Source organism: Glandiceps talaboti, chromosome 9, assembly GCF_964340395.1.
Source record: "Glandiceps talaboti chromosome 9, keGlaTala1.1, whole genome shotgun sequence".
NCBI classification, from domain to species: domain Eukaryota; kingdom Metazoa; phylum Hemichordata; class Enteropneusta; family Spengelidae; genus Glandiceps; species Glandiceps talaboti.
Window position 1 is genome coordinate 17,281,833 of NC_135557.1, and position 22,618 is coordinate 17,304,450.

Sequence of the window (22,618 nt, forward strand, 5' to 3'; positions counted from 1 at the left end):
ATAAATTTCAAATTTCAATATTCAATTAACTGAACACAAACCTGGTAATAAATCATAACTTAGAAATGATCCGATGACATAATTTATTGATGCACTTGAAAATGTACAGGAAGTCCCTACTATGCAATCAACTCTTCTAACAATGTCAGAAGACAATTGTAATGTTATAGAAGACACGCATCAACATTAACGTTATACTAGAATAGTTGAACTGAGAATATTATGCATGTAATTTCACCTTTTTGTGAAAAACCTACAAGCTCTGATCCAAGAACTGGCAATTTATTGTCTTGAAATTTGTTAAAATACAATTATATAATTAGACATTGGAGTTAGGTGTAGAGGTATCTTTTTATCCAGAAGTAGTGCATTAAAAAGGTTGAGATCATGATTTTACTGGGTCATTCACTGACTTTCGGGTGTAGACCTCAAAAATCAATTTGAATTTATCATTAAATTGCTTTACTATGTGTACAGCTACGTAAATCTGTTTACCTAGAAATGATTCAATACTGTTCAGGGTGTATGATATTAAAAGTAAGTCATTATATTCAATAAAAAAGTTTCAAAAAAAGTTTCAGTTGCAGTTTGTACTGCTTTAAGTCTAGCCTTGTGATATCATGTGTAATTCGTCCTTGTTAGGGGGTATGACCCAGGAGAAGTTTTGAAATCACAGCACGTCACAATAGTGTGGTGATACTAGCATGAGACACAAGAGTCATAATATTACATCTAGACACAAGGCTTATCTGTCAACTCCTTCGATGTATCCATATCCTTGTATCATGAATTTTAAAAACAGCACGCCTGTGTGTTCTCTGAGACTAACACTCAAGATTTCCTGGCCTGCAGTGGTTTGTATGTAGTATTGTCAATTACATTATCTTGTTTCAGTTATACGGCATGGCTTGCCTAGATACTGTTCATACATTTTGAAGTGCTGTACCATAATGTAATTTCCTGGTAGCCTAGGCAGGGTTCCATTGTGCTTCAAAGTTATATATGACAAATTGTGTTGTTTCATCTGTCATTTGGCATGCTTCCTAAGATTGTGTCCATCCATTTTGCACTGTATATCACCATAGATTACTGACAGGCAAGCTATGTTGATATTGTGTCTTTAAAGTTTAAGTTACATTACAAACGGTTTTTGTTTCATCTATCATTGGGCATCACTTTCTGCGATTTGTACATCCACTTTGCAATGTATACCAACATAATTTACTGATGTATGAAAGTAATAGTAGTGTCTAAGTAACAATGTAGATGGTATTCTTTTAACTCATTCTGTGTCAACTGTGCCGTCTTGCCAAGATTTCGTTAACCTATTTTACAATGTTTATAAATTAAAATTTTCTACTTCACTGTCTCTTGAAGTTGTATACAAAAGTGTCTTATTATTTAAATCGTTTTGCTTCATATATATGTATGTACGTACATACGTACGTATATATATATATATGTATGTATGTGTGTGTGCGTATGTATGTATGTATGTATATACAATATATGTAAAATGTCTATGGTGGAGTAAACAGTGCTCAATACATTTGTATGTAGAGAGGTTTTAAATAATATAGTATCAAGCAAGATACTAAGGAGTTGTTACAGTCTTTCACACTGTTGCGGACGACTCCTCAGCATCTTGATTGATTTTTGTGTTATTTATATATATTTGTAGGTAGGGTAGGGTAGGGTAGGTGGGTGGGTAGGGTAGGGTAGGTAGGTAGGTAGGTAAGGCAGGTAGGTAGAATGCACAATGATACACTTCTGAATTCACATCTTGTACTGTTCTAGCCTGCCTTTACATTGCTTGCATCATGACTAACGTACATCAATGATTATTTGAGACTGTGATTATTTGAGATTTTGTCAGCCTAGTACCTAATCAGTATGACAAATTCCACAGACTATCACTACAGTCTACAGTTACTAGGCTAAGACTCACATGGGAGTATTGTGAGTAAGGCTTTGTACAACTACTGCAAACTGTTTGCATGCTCAAGATACAAAGACTTCGGATTTCCTATTCCATAGAGGATCTGAAGTATCTGTACGTGGTTGTGTTACAGTTACCATGCATCCTTATTTCTATCTCAAGATTTCATACTATCGTCTATTTTGTATAATTTTCCAGTGCTCACGATTTCCTGGCCCTAGGTGGTTTGTGAAATATTCACTAAAGTAATCTTTTTATAATCAACATTTTAAGCTTTGCTTTTCTCCTTTTGCCAACAAGGGTTTGCAACTGCACCACTTATCAACAATCTTAAGCCTGCATGTACTGTTCACTGAGGTTTTGCTTGTCAGCATATTTCAGGGGGTGCTGCACTTTATATCAACATTCAAGTTTTATTGTGTTCAGTCCACCAAAGGTCACCAAATAAATCAGGGGGTGCTGCACCTCAATAGTAATTTCACACGAGGCGAACAGTGACAATTTTGTCACTTGTAATAGTTATCTGGGTATATGAATGTAGCAACCGTTTATTGCTAACCGTAACCCCCCCCCACCACAAGTGATGCTGTCAACGAAAATCTGGGAGTCATTTCCAGAAGATGTCCGACACTGCGAATAGAAATTTTAATTTGTAACTATGATCCACGAGTCTATGGACATGCATTCTTATAAGTTATACATGGATATTCTTCAAGGTGGGCATCCCTAACTCCCATGAAATAATAGGTACATACCTGGATGTTCTTCATAATAGGCATCCCTAACTTCCATAAGATAATAGTTACATACCTGGATATTCAAAATAGACATCCCTAACTTCCAGGTAATGATAGATACATACCTGGATATTCTCCATGATAGGCATCCCTAACTCTCCTAAAATAATAGATGAACAAACTCTTGGCAGTTTCCCTTGTCCAATAATGGTTAGTAGTATTTCTCTATTACATGATTTTACTGTTCCTATCTCAGGTTTCAAACTTTTCACTTTATTCTGATTCATGTGTATGTCCACATATTATATGGACTATAAGTCTATTTATAATACTAGCCACCCCAACGTGCCTTTGCATAATTCTGTACAACATATGGTCTGATGACTAAGAGCTGCCCTAGGCAAATGACACAACAATTAGGTATGGCCTTAAATTGTTCTTGTATTGAGCATAATGATATGGCAGTGAATGAGATAGTGTGGCTAAAAAAAGCAGTGATGGGAAGTGACGTCCCATCTCATGACATAAGCTTTAGTAGTCTCAATAACCTTCATTTCTTGTCTGCTCAACAATATTATTAAAATGCCATGAAGTTATTATTGGCTTTCACGGAAGCAGACAAGGGATAGAAGCCATGCAGAAAAAAGAACCGACTATTCTACAATGTTTTGCCAGCTACTTTTTCATGAATTTGTCTAAAAGTTCTTTGTTCAACTAGTATGTTTCCATCATTGGATACATTGAAGTCTAATTCCTAGATATTACAACTTTTTTTTCACATTTTATCTGCTACTTTTAAAATTAGCTACATCCCTGGCTGTGTTGTCTTGGATTAAGTACACTAAAGGAACTAAAACTGCCTTTCCTTTGTAAGGCCAAGCTGTCCTGTTCAACTGCGTACATCAAACACAAAATGCCTTGTGGTTAGTTTGGACTCCATAGTTTCCTGCATCAAAGTACACTGGGGAACTGAAATGCCGTTTGGTTAGCAGGGACATCTTAGGCCTTGTGGATAATATGGACTCCATGCTGTCCATACGGAAATGGAAATACCCTGCAGTTATTATGGGTTCTATGCTATCCAATTTGATTGTGGTTAAGGGAACTCAGATGTCCCTTTGGTGCCAAGTGAACAGCTTAAATTACTACAAATATTTGAATGGGGTTAATAATATGTAGCATAAACCACTTTAATATGTAGTATAAACGTTGGATAGTGTTTTACTTAAAATGTTGTAAAAAAGTTATCGTCATGGCAAAGCATTATATTCTATGATGACACAGTCTTACTGGAATGTGGACTTTGCAAAGAAAAATACCACTTGCGTTGGTGTGTATGAAGTGTTGTGACAAATTTTCATGTATAGATTGGCCACTGTCAATACAGACACTGTAGAACTATGTAACACAAACAAGAAAGGGGTGAGAAAAGTGGATGGTCTCAACAAAACTGCAGGTACTGAACTGTCTGACTACACATATAGCTTCAACTCTGTTCATATAGAATAAGCAGGTAAATGGATTGTGTCGGCAAAACTCAACTCCATAGGTTTCTTGGAAGTTCTGATTAAGATTTATCAAGCATCAGTCAGTCACCAATAAAGGGGATTGGAGCAACAAAACTGAACACAAACTATTAGTTTCAAAACACCAATTATTTGTCAGGTCATTAGGTCAGCAAAAAAGAAAAAGAAAACTGACAGTCTCAACTCTATAGGTTTCTAAACATTGACTTATTTTAACTTTAAGTTAACCCTGTTCACACAACATCAGGTGACCAAACAGATTTGAAAAAATTAACCACATCACCAAACCCACCCCAACTCAACTCAACTCAACTAACTTCCACTGAGCATGATGAGGTCAGTCAAATCTTAAACAGTGTGTTTGTGATCCATGTTGCCTACAGTGAATGCTATAGTAGATATATTAATTGGAGTGTAATGAATACCTATAGGGAATTCAAGAGCTGTCAATATTGTGAATGAACAATGCCTAGCACAGCAGAAACCAAAACATATCATCATTGACATAGGGTATGGTATTGCTAACTATCCTGTGTATCCCACTGCCTACTAGCCAATTCCAGGGACAGTAATAACATCTCATTTAGAGATATGGTCTGCAGATATTGCAATGCATACCTCCTCAGGTCATGCGTGCGTGTGTGTGTGTGTGTGTGTATGTGGTTGATGTAGGGGATGTAGTGCATCATAGAGTATGCAGTGCGTGAGCGATCGTAATGGTACTAAGTAGGTAAAATCTACCCAAATTATGGCACAGGGTATGGAAATCTGTCACTTTTAGCATATTTTGGGTGTTGTGTCACCAAGTATTGCTTCCCATGAAGCTATATCCTCATTGAAGATACAGATTGTAAAATGTACCAAAATTATGACATAGAGCATGGAAGTGTCTCTGTCACTTTACCATAATACATGCTAATTCCATTTGATTGAAGCAAATTACTCTTCTCACATTACATCTCACTCAGTGTTGTATATGAAAAAAAAGACCACAATTTGTACTAATGGGTAATCAAAATCTATGTACTTTTAAGTTTTAGTATGTTGAATCCCCTCTGCCTTTGATGAGTGTTGTGTAGCTAGTAATTGATTCCTTGTCCTCAGTTCACCCCGTACAGGCTTAAAGTCTAGAATCATTTGAAAGCAAACTTCTACTTTTACATCTCAGTCGTATTTGAAATAGAAGACACTTTAGCGAAGCACACTTTCCTTTACATCATGTGTTAACCAAACTTAAGCATGCTTGTTCACGGTATAAAGGAAAACCTAAATTGGAAGTTTGCTGTACATTGTGAAATGTTTCTGTGTATAACATTCTCTGTAACAAAACATGCAAGAATTGTTCGAAGGAAATAAACCTTCATGTGATACTTGAAACCAATCTGGAAAATGGCAAAGACAAAGTAACTTGTCCCAAGGGAAGCATTACAAAAGTTTGACCAAATCTTGAAAAAGTCACATCCATCATAGCGTGATAATTAATTCCATTTTTTTTTATCAATCAGAGATCTTTCATTACAGATGGATATCTATTTTTACTGTCAGTGCACTGATCTCGATCTTGCTTACTTGATTATGAGAATCCCTAAAAAAGAAAACATAGTTGAAATTTCCATTTTAAGTTTATTGAATATTAAGGGACGCTGTTGCCACAAGCTGTGTACAAATTATGTGAGATTAAATTCCTAACATGTTTGTGCTCTTGTGGAATGTCTGTATGATTTATCAAAGTAGATAACGTGCTGATGTAGGAGATATGTAAGGGGATAGTCTCGTATTATTAGAGATATCATAACTGCTATGTATCTTGTTTCTTAACCTTACCATCTGGGCTAGTAGCTTGTGACAGGGTCAGACTTGTAGTAGGCAGTGTCAGCCATTTTGAGGACAATTTACTGGAACATGTTACCAGTGAAGGAAGTGTCCTGTGGGCGCTCATCGTCCTGCCAAGATTCAGGTCAGAAAGTTTCTCAATTTTTGTTTCGTTGGTTTGTTTCATGATTTCTGTTCAATTGTGTTTTGGTTACTCACCATCTACAATTGTTTGAGTGGTCAGTAGTTTTCATATTGAGGGAATGAGGAGAGAGATACGGAGAAACAGACAGAGAGACCTTGCCAGAGAAAGGTCAGAAGAGTTTTGTATTTCATTCAGTGAGGTTGCTGTTTCAAATTCAGTCCAGTTGTTTTGTGGGTGACAATTATCAGACAGGTTTGCAGGGTTTTGATTTCAGATACAAAGGAAATCAGAAGGGAGGGAGAAAAGAGTGTTTCCAAGAGAGAAGTGTCTTGTCATTGTCCTTGTAATGTCAGGTCAGGTTTTAAATTTCATTCAGTCATGCTGATGTTTCAATCCTCCCCAGTTGTGTTGCTGGTTAACCTTGTGGACAGGATAAAGGGGATTATATAATGCACAGCCAAGTTTAACAAAAAATATGGAATATATACACTGGCTTTCCACATCAGAACAACGTGCGTCTATGTCACGACAATGCATGTCTACGTCACTGGTTCTGCTGTGTTTGAAATATGAGTCAAAACATTCAAAATTACTATTACTTTCCCCAATTTTTCTTTGATATTACTGCCACTAGTATATGTTATTCCCCAATCTTTTTCTTCATACAACCAGAAAATACTTGTGACCTAAGGGTTGTCACTACTCGTCTAGCGACTCGTAGAGTCAAAGGCCCCCTAGGTCACTCTATTTTCCTTCACTGAACGAGGAAAAATATTGGGGGATAACATCTACTTGTATTCCTCAAGATTTTTTTCACACAGAGTGAGTTTGGGCAGTGTATGTTGTAAGCACTAATTCTCTATTTACAAATTCAGAGATATTACTTTTCAAGATTAAATTTCGTTTTTTTGTCAGTGGGATAGTTGTTAACAACCATCCGGGCAGAAGGAAGTGTTTAGTATTCCTTGAAGGCTTTTACTGAGGGAACAAAAGTGTATGTTGTAAGCACTAACTCAGATTCATGTCAAAGAGGTTTCCAGTTTCACTTATCAAGATCTGTGTCCATGGTTTTGAGGTTCACCACTAGCTGGACAGGTTGAAGGGTTTTGATATTATTGGTTAATATCTGAAGGTTTTGTGATCTAGTCCGTCATTGACCTTACCGTGTTTTAGGTTTCTTGCTTTACATGTAAGAACGCTGTCATAAACCTGTTTCTTTTGATAATAATTTGTATTTCCACTTCAATATTATTTGAATATAAATTTAATATTTGGAATTATCTGGATATATCTCAATTTCCGTTCAAATTCAGTTTTGTTAATATATACTTTTTGTAAAAAATGTATTAGATTAATCTTTCTAACCTTTTTCATGTGATATTCATTTCCTTTTTCCGTTTCAAAACTCTCTTAAATATAAATTGATTGTTTAGAAAGTTTTTAGGTGTCTCAATTTCTGTTGGAATTCTGCTTTGTTAATGGCTACTTTGGTAAACTTATTTATGAATAGATTTCTAATCTTTTAAATGGATTTGTAGGGAGTCAAGTGTTGGACTGAGATCAGAATTAGGGCGTTAATTTTGTTGTGTTTAAAGGAGATTTTATATAACATTATTTGTAATGACCATTTGGACAGGATCATGAAGAAATGAAGTCTTTTGAAGTTGATAATTTAATTGTAATCTGGCAGCTTCAGAGAGAAATTATAATAATTACAAAACCTTTGATTAGTTTATACATGTTGAATACAAATTCAAGAATGGCTTTTTGACTTGGCTAGCACTGGGCTATCTTTGTGTTAACACTTGACTAGCACTATCACCTCACTAGCATGTATTAGCAACTGGAAGGGTTAGTGCTTGCTTGCACCAGTTTCATTTTAAGACATGGCTAGTCCAGTGTTAAAAGACTGCCACCACACTCGTCCAATGTTAACATCAGACTGCCACCAGACTAGTCCAGTGTTAACATCAGACTGACACCAGACTAGTCCAGTGTTAACATCAGACTGACACCAGACTAGTCCAGTGTTAACATCAGACTGCTACCAGACTAGTCCAGTGTTAACATCAGACTGACACCAGACTAGTCCAGTGTTAACATCAGACTGACACCAGACTAGTCCAGTGTTAACATCAGACTAACACCAGACTAGTCCAGTGTTAACATCAGACTGCTACCAGACTAGTCCAGCGTTAACATCAGACTGCTACCAGACTAGTCCAGTGTTAAAAGACTGCCACCAGACTAGTCCAGTGTTAACATCAGACTGCCACCAGACTAGTCCAGTGTTAACATCAGATTATCAGTTAACCTGAATATACCAAGGATAATACCAGGAAAAAAACTTGTTATTAAAAATGTCATGAACTAAATCTACAGAAAACAGGACTTGCGCATGTGCTTATTAAGTGCACAGGATATATACTGACATAAGTATACCAAGATAGTGTCTGGTTTATTGTGAAACTAACAGCAATCACACAACAATAGTATGTATAAACTTTGACTAATTGTTTTCAGATTGAAAGCTATGAAACATTTGTACATCAGTAACTGAATATAATTGTTATGTGCAGTGATTGAATTACTAGGAGTGTTTTGGCAACAACAGGATATTGTTGCATGTTTAGAAGTTTTGCTGAGTTTATGCTAGTAAAGTGAGATGCCAGAATGTAAAAGTTCATAACCTCCTTGCGTTGAAACACTTTCCTACCAACTGTTCTTGTAGTGTCATGTATTGTGCAGTTGTCAGTTTTGTAAACAGTATTTTTTTTTTATGATTTCAGATGTAAATGAAATTTTGTTGGTTAAAATAGCAAGTTGGCCATTTTGTTTTCTTTCCATTTTCTTTCTTTTTTAGGGGGGGTGCATTTTGTTTTTATATAGTTTTTTTTTTTTTAATTGTAGCTACATTTACTTTAAAGGTTTAAAGGCCCAGGTTTCAGTCCCAGGCATTCAATCCTAGATTCTTGCCTTACATTAATTAATGTCTTTTAACACTAGAACTATATGGTTTACTTGAGTCATGTTTTTTCGGCACCACGTTTATTATAGCTGAAAACCTGCAACCTCTTTTTCTGTGGAAATAAGTTCCACTAACATACTTCACAGTTGTCATATGTAGACTGAAAGATGTCTACAACAGTTGCACTGAGTACAGCAAAGTAGTGTATAATTCCTTCCTCTTTTGTGCTGCCCACCAAATTAAATTGTGCCTGAGATCTCCTAATAGCCATTCTGCCAAATTGTTCATGCACCAAAATCAATATGTATTCCGAATCCTTTCTTTGTGGACCCACTTTATCTAATGCTCTGCCAGACAACTGTTTTTCACACTTTAATAGTAATCCTAATCTGAATCAGATATGGATCTTTAAATAGATTATGTCTGTCATATTGACTCATAAATGAACCTTGAACCTGGAACCTTGAAAATGTTCAATGCCCAAGAGTTGTCAGTATGAAGCATGTCTTTGTTGATCAGATGCATAGACAACATCTGTCTAATACTGTATGTATGCCCTGTAAGAATAGTAGACATTGATCAGATGTATAGACAATGTATGTCTATTACTGTACGTATACAAGTTGAATAGATGCATAGACAATGTGTGTCTTTTACTGTATGTATACAAGTTAAATAAATGCATAGACAATGTGTGTCTATTACTGGATGTATACAAGTTAAATAAATGCATAGACAATGTGTCTATTACTGGATGTATACAAGTTGAATAGATGCATAGACAACGTGTGTCTATTACTGTACGTATACAAGTTAAGTAAATGCATAGACAATGTGTGTCTATTACTGGATGTATACAAGTTGAATAGATGCATAGACGTCTGTCTGTCTTTTACTGTATGTATACAAGTTGAATAGATGCATAGACAATGTGTCTATTACTGAATGTATACAAGCTGAATAGATGCATAGACAGTGTGTCTATTACTGTATGTATACAAGCTGAATAGATGCATAGACAGTGTCTATTACTGAATGTATACAAGTTGAATAGATGCATAGACAGTGTGTCTATTACTGAATGTATACAAGTTGAATAGATGCATAGACAGTGTGTCTATTACTGAATGTATACAAGCTGAATAGATGCATAGACAGTGTGTCTATTACTGAATGTATACAAGTTGAATAGATGCATAGACAGTGTGTCTATTACTGAATGTATACAAGTTGAATAGATGCATAGACAGTGTGTTTATTACTGTATGTATGCAAGCTGAATAGATGCATAGACAATGTCTATTACTGTTTGTATACACTGTAATCATAGTAAACCATGTCATAGTGTCAACCGTTTTAACCCAGGTTTAATAAGAAGTTTCTCAGTAAGTGGCCACAGTAGAATTTCATTAACACTAGGTGTTGTAATCCGATCCTGTGGATGGCATCTAGCCTTGATGTTGTTGTTAGTAGTCACAGTATGCTGATGGATTGGAAGTATGACCATGTGTCTCAAAAGTGAACAATATTCTGTGTTTTAGAACCAAGGTGTCAGCAATGTGCCCTCTAAGCCAAGTTGATGCACCACTGACGTACACAATTTCTAGTGACGCACCAAAATTTGGTGTTCCCTTATCTCTTATTATGTGGTGGTGACTCACAAGAAATGCCAGTCTTTTATCATTTTGATTCACAACAACAAAACTTGGCTATCATTAGAGGGCACACTGGGTGTCAGCGTGTTTAAAGGCTGCACTAGTTATAACTGTTTTGATCAGACAACCAATGAAATATTCACAGAAAATTATTAAAATATGAATAATTAAACAATTTGAAGTTAAATGACTTTTAAATGTATGAATCTTTGTCAATCTGATTAAATTATGATGCAGTCATGCGATATTTGTTTACTATTTTATTTTTTGCTTCAATTTACCTTCGTATCACATGTTCATGTTTTCGCTATTCTCGTTGTTGAGACTGCAACCAAGATCAACGCTTACACAAATGATAGTACGAGCAAAAACAAAACTACTCAATCACTGCATCAAATTTTAATCAGATTGTAATCATAGACAATTTAATGATTTGTTTACCCATTGACGAATTAAAACGTGTTTATTTTCTGTTTATTTTACAGGAGTAGTTGTCGGTAACATACCTCGATGTCTTGAAAATTATTAATACATGCCCTGTGCAATGGAGTCCCATTCACTGCCTTTACATAGCTTCTATATACTTGCCTTTATATATTCACTGACAGTAGTTTTACAAGTCTGCCACCTTGCAGGTAAGTCAGTGTAAATCTCTTAACTGATCCTCTAGGCACACCTTAAGGATAATATGTGTGCTTACAAAGTGAGCTGTTAATGTGTTTTGACTTGTAACTTGTAGTAATGATATACTATGGGATGGTGCTGTCTGAATGGCTAACGTTTCCACTCGGTGAATGACGAGACTACTGTCTGATAAAGGAGTGAGCTGTTGTATTAATTTGTATCGCTTGAACATGCTCAACAACAGCTATCAAGGTGTTGGCATTCTAAGATAGACACAAAATAAAAATCATTGTTGCAATATGTTAATAGTAGCTATTGAATGGACATTGGTTTGATTTTACTCACAGTAGGGTGGGTGTTTCTGCAAAATCCGATGTAATGTACACGTCATGATTTCTTTTTGGCTGTTACATTTAATGTCGTTTGTTCTTTTGTGAGCGCTCGTTACATACATCTGACATAATACCATAGGTTTTTCCGAACCCAATCTTATACTTACAAGCAGCCAATCAGAATCTGTCTTACAATATATACCCAACATCCGAAATTGAATGAAAGAACCACCAAACGATAACGATAACATCATTGTCTACACTCGGTGCTCGTGTTCTTTTCAAACAGAGCGATCTGAAGAACTGTACCTGTATGTTTCAGCGCATTCGTTTGAGTGAATTCACTCGGCACTTAGATTTGGTACGAGAACACGCCTATGGTGTTGTGTCAGATGTATGTAACGAGCACTCACAAAAGAACAAACAACAGTAAACATTAACAACCAAAAAGAAATCACAAAGTGTACAATACATCGGCCTTTAATCACATTGGTGTTTCTGGTAACATCCATGATCTTGCAGTGTACATTTGTGAGGACTTGCAGTGTACATTTGTGAGGACTTGCATTGTTATATTATCTTGATTACAGGGTGATTATATCCACACAAAAGAACAGAGGCAATGCTATCACCCTCTTGTGGAATCTACCACATTGAATAATAATAACAGGATTTCTATCTTCGTAATTCAAAGCCTTGATTGCCTTTGTCATATGTTTTTGGATGGTGTTGTGTGAAATGGATGATGTTTAGATTAGGAATCAAATAATATATAATACCTTGTTGCAAGTCTAGTACAAAAAAAAACATTCAACAACGGTAAAAATTAATGATGGTGCATATTGCATGGGTAGCAAAAAGGAGGATGAATTAGCATGGGTAGCAACAAGAATGAATTGGCATGGGAATAAACATTTTTTTACATCATGTGAAACTTTAGCACTTTATTTCATACTCAAGGCCATCAGGCCATAATACAATAACAAAGTTGACAGTTCTGCTGCAATGCCATTGGCACTATATTTTTTTCTTCCAGATGCAGACATAGCCCCAAGATTTGTGCAAGAGCCTGAAAGTCAGGTTGTCAGAAAGAAAAGCAAAGTACGTTTCCACTGCAGAGCTGAACCAAGTAATGTGGAAATACGATGGAAATACAACAGTGAATTTCTAGACAGTGCGGAACTGGAAGATATTGATATCAGAGGATCTCAGCTGATTATTCGCTCTTTCCGTCATGAAAGGAACGAATTTACACACACAGGGACATACCAGTGTATTGTTAATAATAGTGTAGGAGTTATAGCTAGTAAACCTGTGACATTACAAGCAGCATGTAAGTATTCAATCAGACATCTAGTCATTCTCTAGTCTCTCTCTCCACCATATCAGGGGTGAACAAATCCACTGGTCCTGGGTCCGGGACTAGCAATTTTTTGGGGGGACCCACACAAATTTTACCTTGCCTGGTCCGTTGGACCAGTACCTTACTGTTAATAATGTTTCACATTAGCGGGACCCGGCACCACTAATTCTTTCAGCAGGACCACTGGATTTTTTAAGGCACTGGTCCGGGGACCACCAGTTCACAAAATGATTTGTTCACCCCTGTATATAGTCAAATTGCTTTCTTTAGCATGACATTCTGCTGTTACCACTGACAGCAGTAGTTTAATTGTTTTGGAGCATTGATACAAAATCATCTTATCACATTTTAATGTAACTTACTTACTGGAGATTGAGTTTTTAGTAAACTGAACAAATTAACCACTTTCAACCCCCTGTCAATGTGTGATAGATTACTACGGACATGCACTGTTCATCCTTTCCCCAGCAGATTTGGCTAGATTTTCAATAGAATTTGTCCATTTGACTATATGTGGAGAGAGAGATTGTAGAAAACCACCATACATATAGTTACTAGACTACTAATAGACATGTATGGTACACTGCCACTGCATGATAACATATACTCATACTGCTTTTTTGACATTTCCATTGTTAAAGAAAGTAACCACCAAAACCATAAAGTTACAGACTGTCTGTTTTAATGAAACTAGTCAACTGTTACTAATGTTGTTGTTTAATTATGTCTCCACAGATATCAGACCCTTTATAGAAAACATGGAAAGTGAGGCCCATGCCATCAGGGGACATACAGCAGTCATTAAATGTAGTCCACCGGAAAGTGTACCTCCAGCAATAGTAGAATATAAAAGACAGCGTGAATGGGTCGTCAATAATTCAGGTATGGAGTTTTCTTGTGTATAGGAGACTATACATTCCACATATGCCAGAATCTCTGTATAAGACATTGTCAAAGCGAACAGTTTGTTATAACAAATACCTTGTTAAAGTGAAGTTTGTTATAACAAATACCTTGTTAAAGCGAACAGTTTGTTATATCAAATACCTTGTTAAAGCAAACAGTTTGTTATAACAAATACCTTGCATGTTCTCCAAATTGTCGGTCATGTTAGTGCAATATCTCCTATACAATTGTGTAACAGATACGACCTCATTGCAGTCATGTGACAAACTATAATAGTAGTTGATAATTCAGGTATGAAGTCTCCCTGTAGAGAGACTGTACACACCACATACACTGCAACCTCTGTATAATGAACTTTGATGAAGTGAACAGTCTGTTATAAGTAACACATTTTCATGTCCTACAAAATATTTCTAATAGACTACATGCCTCACTATAATGAACACTTCATTATAACAAACTTTTTTTCATTGAGATTGTTATATACACTGCAACCTCAATATAATGAAGTTTGTTATTGTGAAAATTCTGTTTGATATTACAAACACCCCTTTATGTCCCCCAAACTAGTTTTCAAAAAGATTGCATGCCTTAATATAAACACTTCATTTCAATTCATTATAGCAAACTTTTTTAAAGACATTTCTACGTACGTCAAATGATTCCATTTCAATAAAATGTGGCGCATGTATACATTCAACAAACCGTACAGCTTAACTTTCAAGAGAAAGACCGCAAGTGTATAATACTGTTAAACATTCCTATCAAATGATAGAATGCTGGTCATATGGTAATACTGCCCTCAACAGTTTGGAATATAGCTGTACTTTTGTTTTTCCACTAAATAAGTTTGTTTACTATATTCATATGAAGTTTTGTGAATGTATGAGAAATTGAAATGGCGTGTTGTATACTGCCCTCAATAGTTTGGAATGAAGCTCTACTTTTGTTTTTCATGTGAATGTTAAAGATCAAATTTCCGAAGTTTTAAATATTGAATGAAACGAGAAACTTGCACTGCAACCTTTGTGGAAGTGATGTATATGAAGTTTATGTCCCATTTCCCAAATTTTGAAATCATAGTTTTTGTCCCGTTTTTCTCACTTTGCAGCGAGAATGGCAATTATGCCATCGGGTAATTTACAGATATTTAATGTAAGTACCAATGATAAGGGTACTTACAAATGCTCAGCTGTTAATCCAGTGTCAGAGAAAAGACAGACCACATTCAACAGTACTAAACTTGTTGTGACTGAAGGTACGTACAATATAGTTACATCAATTGCAACATTAAAGGGGGAAGGAACATCATTCCAGGAAATTAACGGTATTTTCATAACCTCTTGGTTCAGTAGAGTTCATGATTCACACATCACATAATTTTTGCATAGTTGTCAGGTAACATCAAAGTGAAACTTGTCACCTCTTGTATTCTTTCAGGCCTTATGGTTCTTCGCAAACAAATATTTATTAGATGCACTCTAAATATTCATGACTTTATCTGAAAGGATATAAGCTCTTAAAAGTGAAAGAAATATATATAAATGCACTAAGAATTTCAGTGGCTCATCTTTGAAACATTGAAAGTTTCCATGACAACTGCAATAAACCGCAGGATCCCTTATTTATTGTATAGTGCCCCCTAGTGTTCAAAGTTTGAACTTCTTTCTTCTTTGTAGAGGATACACTTATAGAAGACATGCCAGTTCACATAGTGTACACATCCAAGAGAATGACAGTGTGGGAAGGAGAGAATGCAACCCTGGAATGTGTTGCTAAGGGAAAACCATACCCAACAATCTCATGGTTAAGACAAAATGGACAAATGCCGGTAGAGAGGGTGTCTGACTACATGGGTAACCTCATTATAAATAATGTACAGGCAGCTGATGAAGGTACCTACATCTGTATAGGACAGAATGGAGTTGGTTTCGCTGACAGGAAACAGGTGTCTCTCAGTGTCGTAGGTAAGTGTCATACTTGTTTACATCTGTGTAACTGAGAACAGATTGCATATCCATGACAGGCAAGTGTCTCTCAGTGTGTATGTCATAGGTAAGTGAGATAGTTGTGTAACTTTAACAGCTCTATTTACATCTGTATAACTGAGAAAGGATTAATTAAAGGATTAATTAACAAACAAGTGTCGCTCAGTGTCATAGGTAAGTTAGATATTTAAGAGTTCTACTTACATCTGTGTAGCTCAGAATGGAGTTGGGTTTCCCAACAGAAGCAACATGTGTCACGCCGTGTGATAAGTAAGATGGTACAGCTGTGGAACAAAACACCACAAGTGAGATGATATCAAGGAAACCATATAGATATTACCATGCTACTTTGTACGATTTCTTTGAATACCTTGTAACAGAGGTTGAATTACATGTTTGGTTTCCATGGCGATCAACAAGTATCATTTGATTTCATACTTTATTACTAAGGTCAGAATCTTATAAAACTTGAATATATATCGTACACCCCAAACATTGCTGAATCACTTTTTAATAAATATATTTGTGATACTTGATATGGTACAGTGAATGAAATCAAATTGACTTTTCGGTCCCACACCCTAATAATATCAATGCTCCAATGTGATCATGATTTCAATTTAATATTGTACTGTACTACTCATAGATAAAACTGACATCTGATTGACATTTACAATGTCTAACGATTGGATATTTACAATTTTCAGTAAATATGTTGTTGGTTTTCTGATTAAAAAATACTATGCCAGTAACAGCCATTGTAGTTTCAATTATATTTACAATGTAATGTTGATGTCTGTGTTACAGTACCTCCTAAGATAGTCAGGGCACCTGAGAATGTGGCAGCCAAGATTGGTGAGAGAGTCGAGTTCCAGTGTCAAATCAGTGGTGGTAACCCTATCACTGATATCAGGTGGCTATTTAATGCAGAACCTATCTCCGATATGAGTCTCAAACATTCATTACTTGGTGAGTTCTAATTTAGCTATAGCTTACAGCAATTGTAATTAATGACTTGCAACTGTTGATATTACCCTGGTAGTTCAGTCTTCAGTTTTCTAAGATAGACACAAACTAAAACTATTGTTGCAACATGTTGATACAACTGTGATAAGCTATTGAATGGGTGTTGGTTTAATAATAGTCTCAGTAGGGAGGCATTGCTGACGGCTACTTTATTTAGAGTTTTATGAACTTACAGTGCTGTTTTGGGACTTTTAATATTTGCACGATGTTGTCACAGGGTGATTAGAATCGCACAACAGAGGAACTGCTGTCACCCACTTGTGTAATCTACCACATTGAAGAGCAGTAGATTTAGTTAATGCCTATCTTAGTAAACCAAAGGCTGGATTACCAGTGTTGTATGGGTCTTAAACATTCACTACTTGGCGAGTTCTAATTTATCAATAACTTCCAGCAATTGCAATTAATGTGTTACAAATATTGACTTTAGCCTCGAGATTGAAAAAGGTGTCTTGCATGACTGTCAAGGTTTTTTACAAATCTGAAATTGACCAATGAACTGAAGTCTTCTTTTTGGTTTAGATATTAAAGTTATCCAATGAGCAGTCTTGTAATTGGACATTAAGGTGTCAACTATGTTATTAAGTAATTCTGTTCATTGGTTGCCTTCCAGGTGAGCAATTAATAGTTCATGAGATTTCTGAAGCTCAGTATGGTATGTATCAATGTATGGTGAAGAATAACCAGGGGGTAGCGATGGCAGCTGCAAGACTCTCACTCAGAGGTAAGAACAGGCTCTCTTATTGGACTATCAAGGTTCACATCCTGAATTTTTTCTTCATCATCCAATGGAAAACCTTGGTATTAATGGGTATACTGAAACTTGAAATTGAAAGTAAATGCCTATCACATTTGATAGTTGGCATCCACACCCCAGACATATTGTAGTCCAATAGAAAAGGCTCTTACACTTAGCTGAGCTGATGAAATTGGAAATCACCAGTTTTCTTATTTGGTAAATGCTGAGCTGCCAGAAATAGAAAGTAACAGGTTTTCTCATTGGTCTATGCTTAGCTGGTTTTGTGATTGGTTTATTCTGAGCTGCCAGAAATAGAAAGTAACAGGTTTTCTCATTGGTCTATGCTTAGCTGGTTTTGTGAATGTCAATACTGAGCAGACAAATTTAAAGAAAATGGTGCTTAGCAAACAAATTTAAAGTAACAGGTGTTTTCATTGGTCCATACTGAGCTGACAAATTCAAAGTAACAGGTGTTTTCATTGGATAACATGACTCACGTTATAGTTAACTTACTTATGTATACAAGGTGATGTATCCAATCAACTGGTTCATACAACTTGAGTTAGTCTGAACCTTGTGAGCATTTTCTGGTGTGAGACTGCCACAGTTTTTGTAATTTTTGTGATATTTCTTAACTATTTCAGTGGGATATCCTGAAATTATACAGCCACCTGAAGACAAATCAGTCTTTGAAGGAGATAATGTATTCATACAATGTGGTGTGGAAGGTGACCCCATGCCAGAGGTTGGCTGGATGAAAAACTTCAACACACCAATCCTCAACTCTGATAGGGTCTTTAGTATAGACGATAGCTCAGGTGGGCTAACTATCTTCAATGCTGGCAAAGAAGACGAGGGGGAATATCAGTGTACAGCTGAGAATAGCCACGGACAAGTTAGCTCATCAGCTTATCTAACAGTGCAAGGTAAATGTATAGATTCGGAAATGATTATAGCAGATGTACTTTTTCAAAAGTGTATGTGCTCCAAACTTTGGAATCGCTTACTTCTGTATATCAGTGAATTTTGTACAAGAAAACTTGAGTACTCATTTCTTTAAGTTAGTTTATAGTATTGATTCACTCACTCTCTTGGCAACATTGACAAGAAAAATTTTTTGGAGTCTGGCACTTCAGAAGTTCTTTTCATTGGTTGCTTGATTTCTGTTGTCAGGGGGTGCAACTCTTATTACAAACCCAACTGAAACTCCCCTCCTACATTATAGTTGTGTTGTCAAGCAATCGAAGCTATATAGTCTTAATTGATGTATTGATCCCTGTCAGGAGGTATAACCCACTATCCCAAACCAAACTTAAAATTATCCTTGTCACGGGGACGTTACTCTTATCCCTAACCAAACTTTAATTGGTTACGGATCCCTGTTAGGGGATGTAATGCCCATCCGTAACCAAACTTTATTTGTTAATTGATTCTTGTCAGGGGGTGTAACTCATATCCCTAACCACACTCAACTCCCCTGCTAAACTATACAATCAAACACTGTAATAATCTTTCTATTTGCTCATTTTTAAAATTACAGCCCTCATGTCTACTACCCAAACATCACACCCTACCACAGCTAAGAGCTCTACTTTGCCATCCCAAGATGTGTCTACAGGGTTTCCACTCTTTGGTACAGGTAAGAGTATAAACATACATACATAGAATGACATTTAAGAACATCAGTTATTGGCACTTCCATTTGTTGTCAAAATAGAACAGCGCCCTCTAGAGTTAAAGTGGCTTGTCACTTGGTGCCACTACCTTTTCGGTGATATATTAGTAGTACTTGAATAGCACCCTCTAGTGTTGTGGTTGACTTGTCAATCATATAGTCTTTACTTCCCTTTTATTACAATTGATTATTGAAGAGCACCCTTGATGATTAACTTCTCAGCAATATTGTAATTCGATTTGATCAGCTTGACCAGATTAGACTGTGTACTGTAGATTTTCACATCATTACAGGAATGATGCCCTCTGGTGTTGTATTTATGTAAATGATTGAATTGCTGCAGACCTGTCACTGTAATAGTGCCCTAGTTTTGCATGAATTTGTACAAAACAGATGTCATACCCTATAACATGAATGTCGCCCTCTAGTGTTAAAAGTTTGGTATCTATTTGTATTATGGTGCTCTGTAATTGGTTAATTGGTCTCTGTCAGGGGGTGTAACACTTGAGCATTGCTACTCAATAATTGAGTTTTTTCATTTTCTTCTTTAATCACCTTTAGTACCAGATGCTCCTGGTAAACCGGAAGTAGAGATGACTTCAGACAGATCGGTGATGGTCAGATGGACTTGGAACAATGCCGACAATGGTGGCTCACCAATCACAGCTTTCCAAGTTCAATACCGTAATGTGTTAGGTCAAGGTGGCTATATTACAGCAAGTAGTCGAGTACCACCAAGAAGAAGAAGTTACGAAATTACTGGCCCTCTATCAAGTACGTATATAATATATACATCAGGATTTGCAGTCTTCAACTAGAGGTAGATTATGTAGGCTGGTATTAACATTCTCTCGCACAACATTATCAGAAAAACTTCCTACATTAGCTTGTTTCTGGTCAAATGTACTTGAATAGTAACATTTATCTTTGTTTTATATCTTGACAGACGACAATGTGTACAGGTTTAGGGTGATAGCAGTGAATGTTCATGGTGAGGGTAAACCCAGTGAGTTGTCTAATCGGTTTGTTCTGTCCGTTGAAATTCCACATCAAGTCCGACCACCTCAACATCCACCACACATTAGTGATACTTCCTGCCTTACAACTGCTATAACAGTAGAATGGGAGGTAAGTCAGGATTTTTAGTCTTGTTACGTCAAATTCCACAATTTATTCTAATATCTCCTAACTTGCCATGTGACAGTTTGCCCCTGGTTCTTTTGAAATATTAAAAGAGATTTGGTACTTTGCAATCTGTTTAAAAAAATGTAAACTGACAATTGTTTATTTTCCCGTACATTTAACACAATTCGGCAGCCATATTGGATTCTAAGATTAGCTGACTTTAACCCTTTCATGACTGGAGACGAGTTTTAAATAATTTTGGGACCCAATTTATATGAATATTTTCATAATTACAATAATATTACTTTATTAGGAAGTAACATATCTTTAATTCCAGTCTAAAATGAAGTTGATATATGCCAAAAACTTACATAAAAACAAGAATTTTGTTCAAATAAGTTTTCAGGACTGAATGGGTTAATATACCATTGACCTGTATTTCAACAAAATTGTATGGTGACCCAATTTTTTTCTTGATTTTAACTTCTACTTTTGTGAAGTTTTCGTGACCAAAGTAACAACAAAAATGAATGATTTTTGTTCCCAGGAGGTTTCTACCTTAATTTATGGAAACATTTTATTCAAACCATATATTATTTTTTTGACATTGCAGTATGAATCAAGTAAAGATGGTGTACCAATTAATGGTTTCTACATGTACCATAGACAGACAGACAGTGATGATGACAAGGATTACATCAGAGAGATTGTACTCGGAGTTAACACCAGGGTCTTTACTATAACCAATCTAGACCCTGAAACAATGTATGATGTCAAAATGTGTAGTTTTAACTTAGGTGGTGCAGGTGCTTTCAGCAATGTTGTACAGATAGAAACCAATCGTAAGTACTATTCTTACAAAACTGGTAATCCAGCCTTCGGTTTACTAAGATAAACATAAATTAAATCTATTGTTCTTCAATTTGATTGATTAATAACACAAGTGGGTGCTAGCGGTTCCACACAGGGGTGAACATATCATTTTGTGAACTGGTGGTCCCCGGACCAGTGCCTTAAAAAATCTAGTGGTCCTGCTGAAAGAATAAGTGGTCCCAGGTCCCGCTAATGTGAAACATTAAATCTTGCCTATGAATCTGTATATTCAGACAACTTTTTAATATAGTTATTATCAGTAAGGTTAATAAATTTTTTATAAACACTGTTTTCCTCCAAGTCTAAACATATAGTAAGTGATAGAGGAACAGCAAATGTTGCTGCGAGACAAAAAAATAATATACCCCCATGGCACACTGCTGCAAAGGAAGTTGAATTGTGCCACTATTTGTCTGTGTCATAGGTAATACACATGTAATATCAATTTCATGGTGCTTTGAGCACTATTGAAGCTTGAAGGCACTTAATAAAAACATACATTGTTTCTAACTCCTCATTTTCTGTATTTTTTGACAGCTGTGACCCAATCACCACCTCCAAAAGTTATTGTAATACAGCAGACAACACAGACCACAACCATCATTGCAGGTGGTAAACAACCAGAGTCTGGTGCAGGTGGTGGTGGTTCAGGTAGTAGTGGCAAAAGTAGTCGTTCAGACAGTGATATGTTGTATCTTATTATTGGTATAGTGGTTGCTCTAATGGTCTTAATGATAGTGGTTTTTATTGCGATGTGTTTCTGGAGATCTAAGCGATATGTTCCTCCCGCTGTTACAAGTAAGTACACATCTAAATCCAGCTTGTAGTTATTTGTCTATGTTTGTTTTTTAATTAGAAACACTGATTTCATTCACTAAAGCAAGTTGTTTTATGTCTAGCAAATAAAATTCAGATTCAGATTCAGATTTGATGTCATTTCCTGAGGAGGTTGATGGTCTGGATACCCCACTCCCTCCTGTCCTACGCAAGTCTGGCATATTTAGCATATTACCCTGGTAGTTGAACCTTCAGTTTACTAAGATAGACACAAACTAAAGCTATTATCGGAACGATGGATGTTGGTTTATAGTCTCAGGGGTGGGGTTGGGGTTTGGAGGTGTTTCTGAAAACTCGTTTATTGAGAGTTTCATGAACTTGCAGTGTTATTTTTGGACTTCCAATGTT

General features: G+C 36.1%; 1 protein-coding gene across 4 annotated transcripts in view; it reads left to right on the forward strand.

Annotated features, from left to right (window-relative positions):
• The window catches only part of LOC144440145 (cell adhesion molecule-related/down-regulated by oncogenes-like), a 54,316-nt gene that overhangs the window by 23,199 nt on the left and 8,499 nt on the right, over window positions 1-22,618 (forward strand). For 2 of the 4 annotated variants that reach the window (XM_078129414.1, XM_078129417.1), the window contains exons 1-14: window positions 6,035-6,159; window positions 11,268-11,417; window positions 12,775-13,071; window positions 13,837-13,983; window positions 15,119-15,265; window positions 15,687-15,974; window positions 16,803-16,964; window positions 17,635-17,745; window positions 18,405-18,686; window positions 19,301-19,399; window positions 19,997-20,209; window positions 20,382-20,563; window positions 21,174-21,402; window positions 21,971-22,231. In XM_078129414.1, coding sequence (XP_077985540.1) covers window positions 11,315-11,417; window positions 12,775-13,071; window positions 13,837-13,983; window positions 15,119-15,265; window positions 15,687-15,974; window positions 16,803-16,964; window positions 17,635-17,745; window positions 18,405-18,686; window positions 19,301-19,399; window positions 19,997-20,209; window positions 20,382-20,563; window positions 21,174-21,402; window positions 21,971-22,231 — 2,521 coding nt within the window. In that variant the 5' untranslated portion in view covers window positions 6,035-6,159; window positions 11,268-11,314. Of the gene's footprint in view, window positions 1-6,034; window positions 6,160-11,267; window positions 11,418-12,774; window positions 13,072-13,836; window positions 13,984-15,118; window positions 15,266-15,686; window positions 15,975-16,802; window positions 16,965-17,634; window positions 17,746-18,404; window positions 18,687-19,300; window positions 19,400-19,996; window positions 20,210-20,381; window positions 20,564-21,173; window positions 21,403-21,970; window positions 22,232-22,618 lie in introns of those variants that run through there. The other 2 variants (XM_078129416.1, XM_078129415.1) reach the window with 2 other exon arrangements.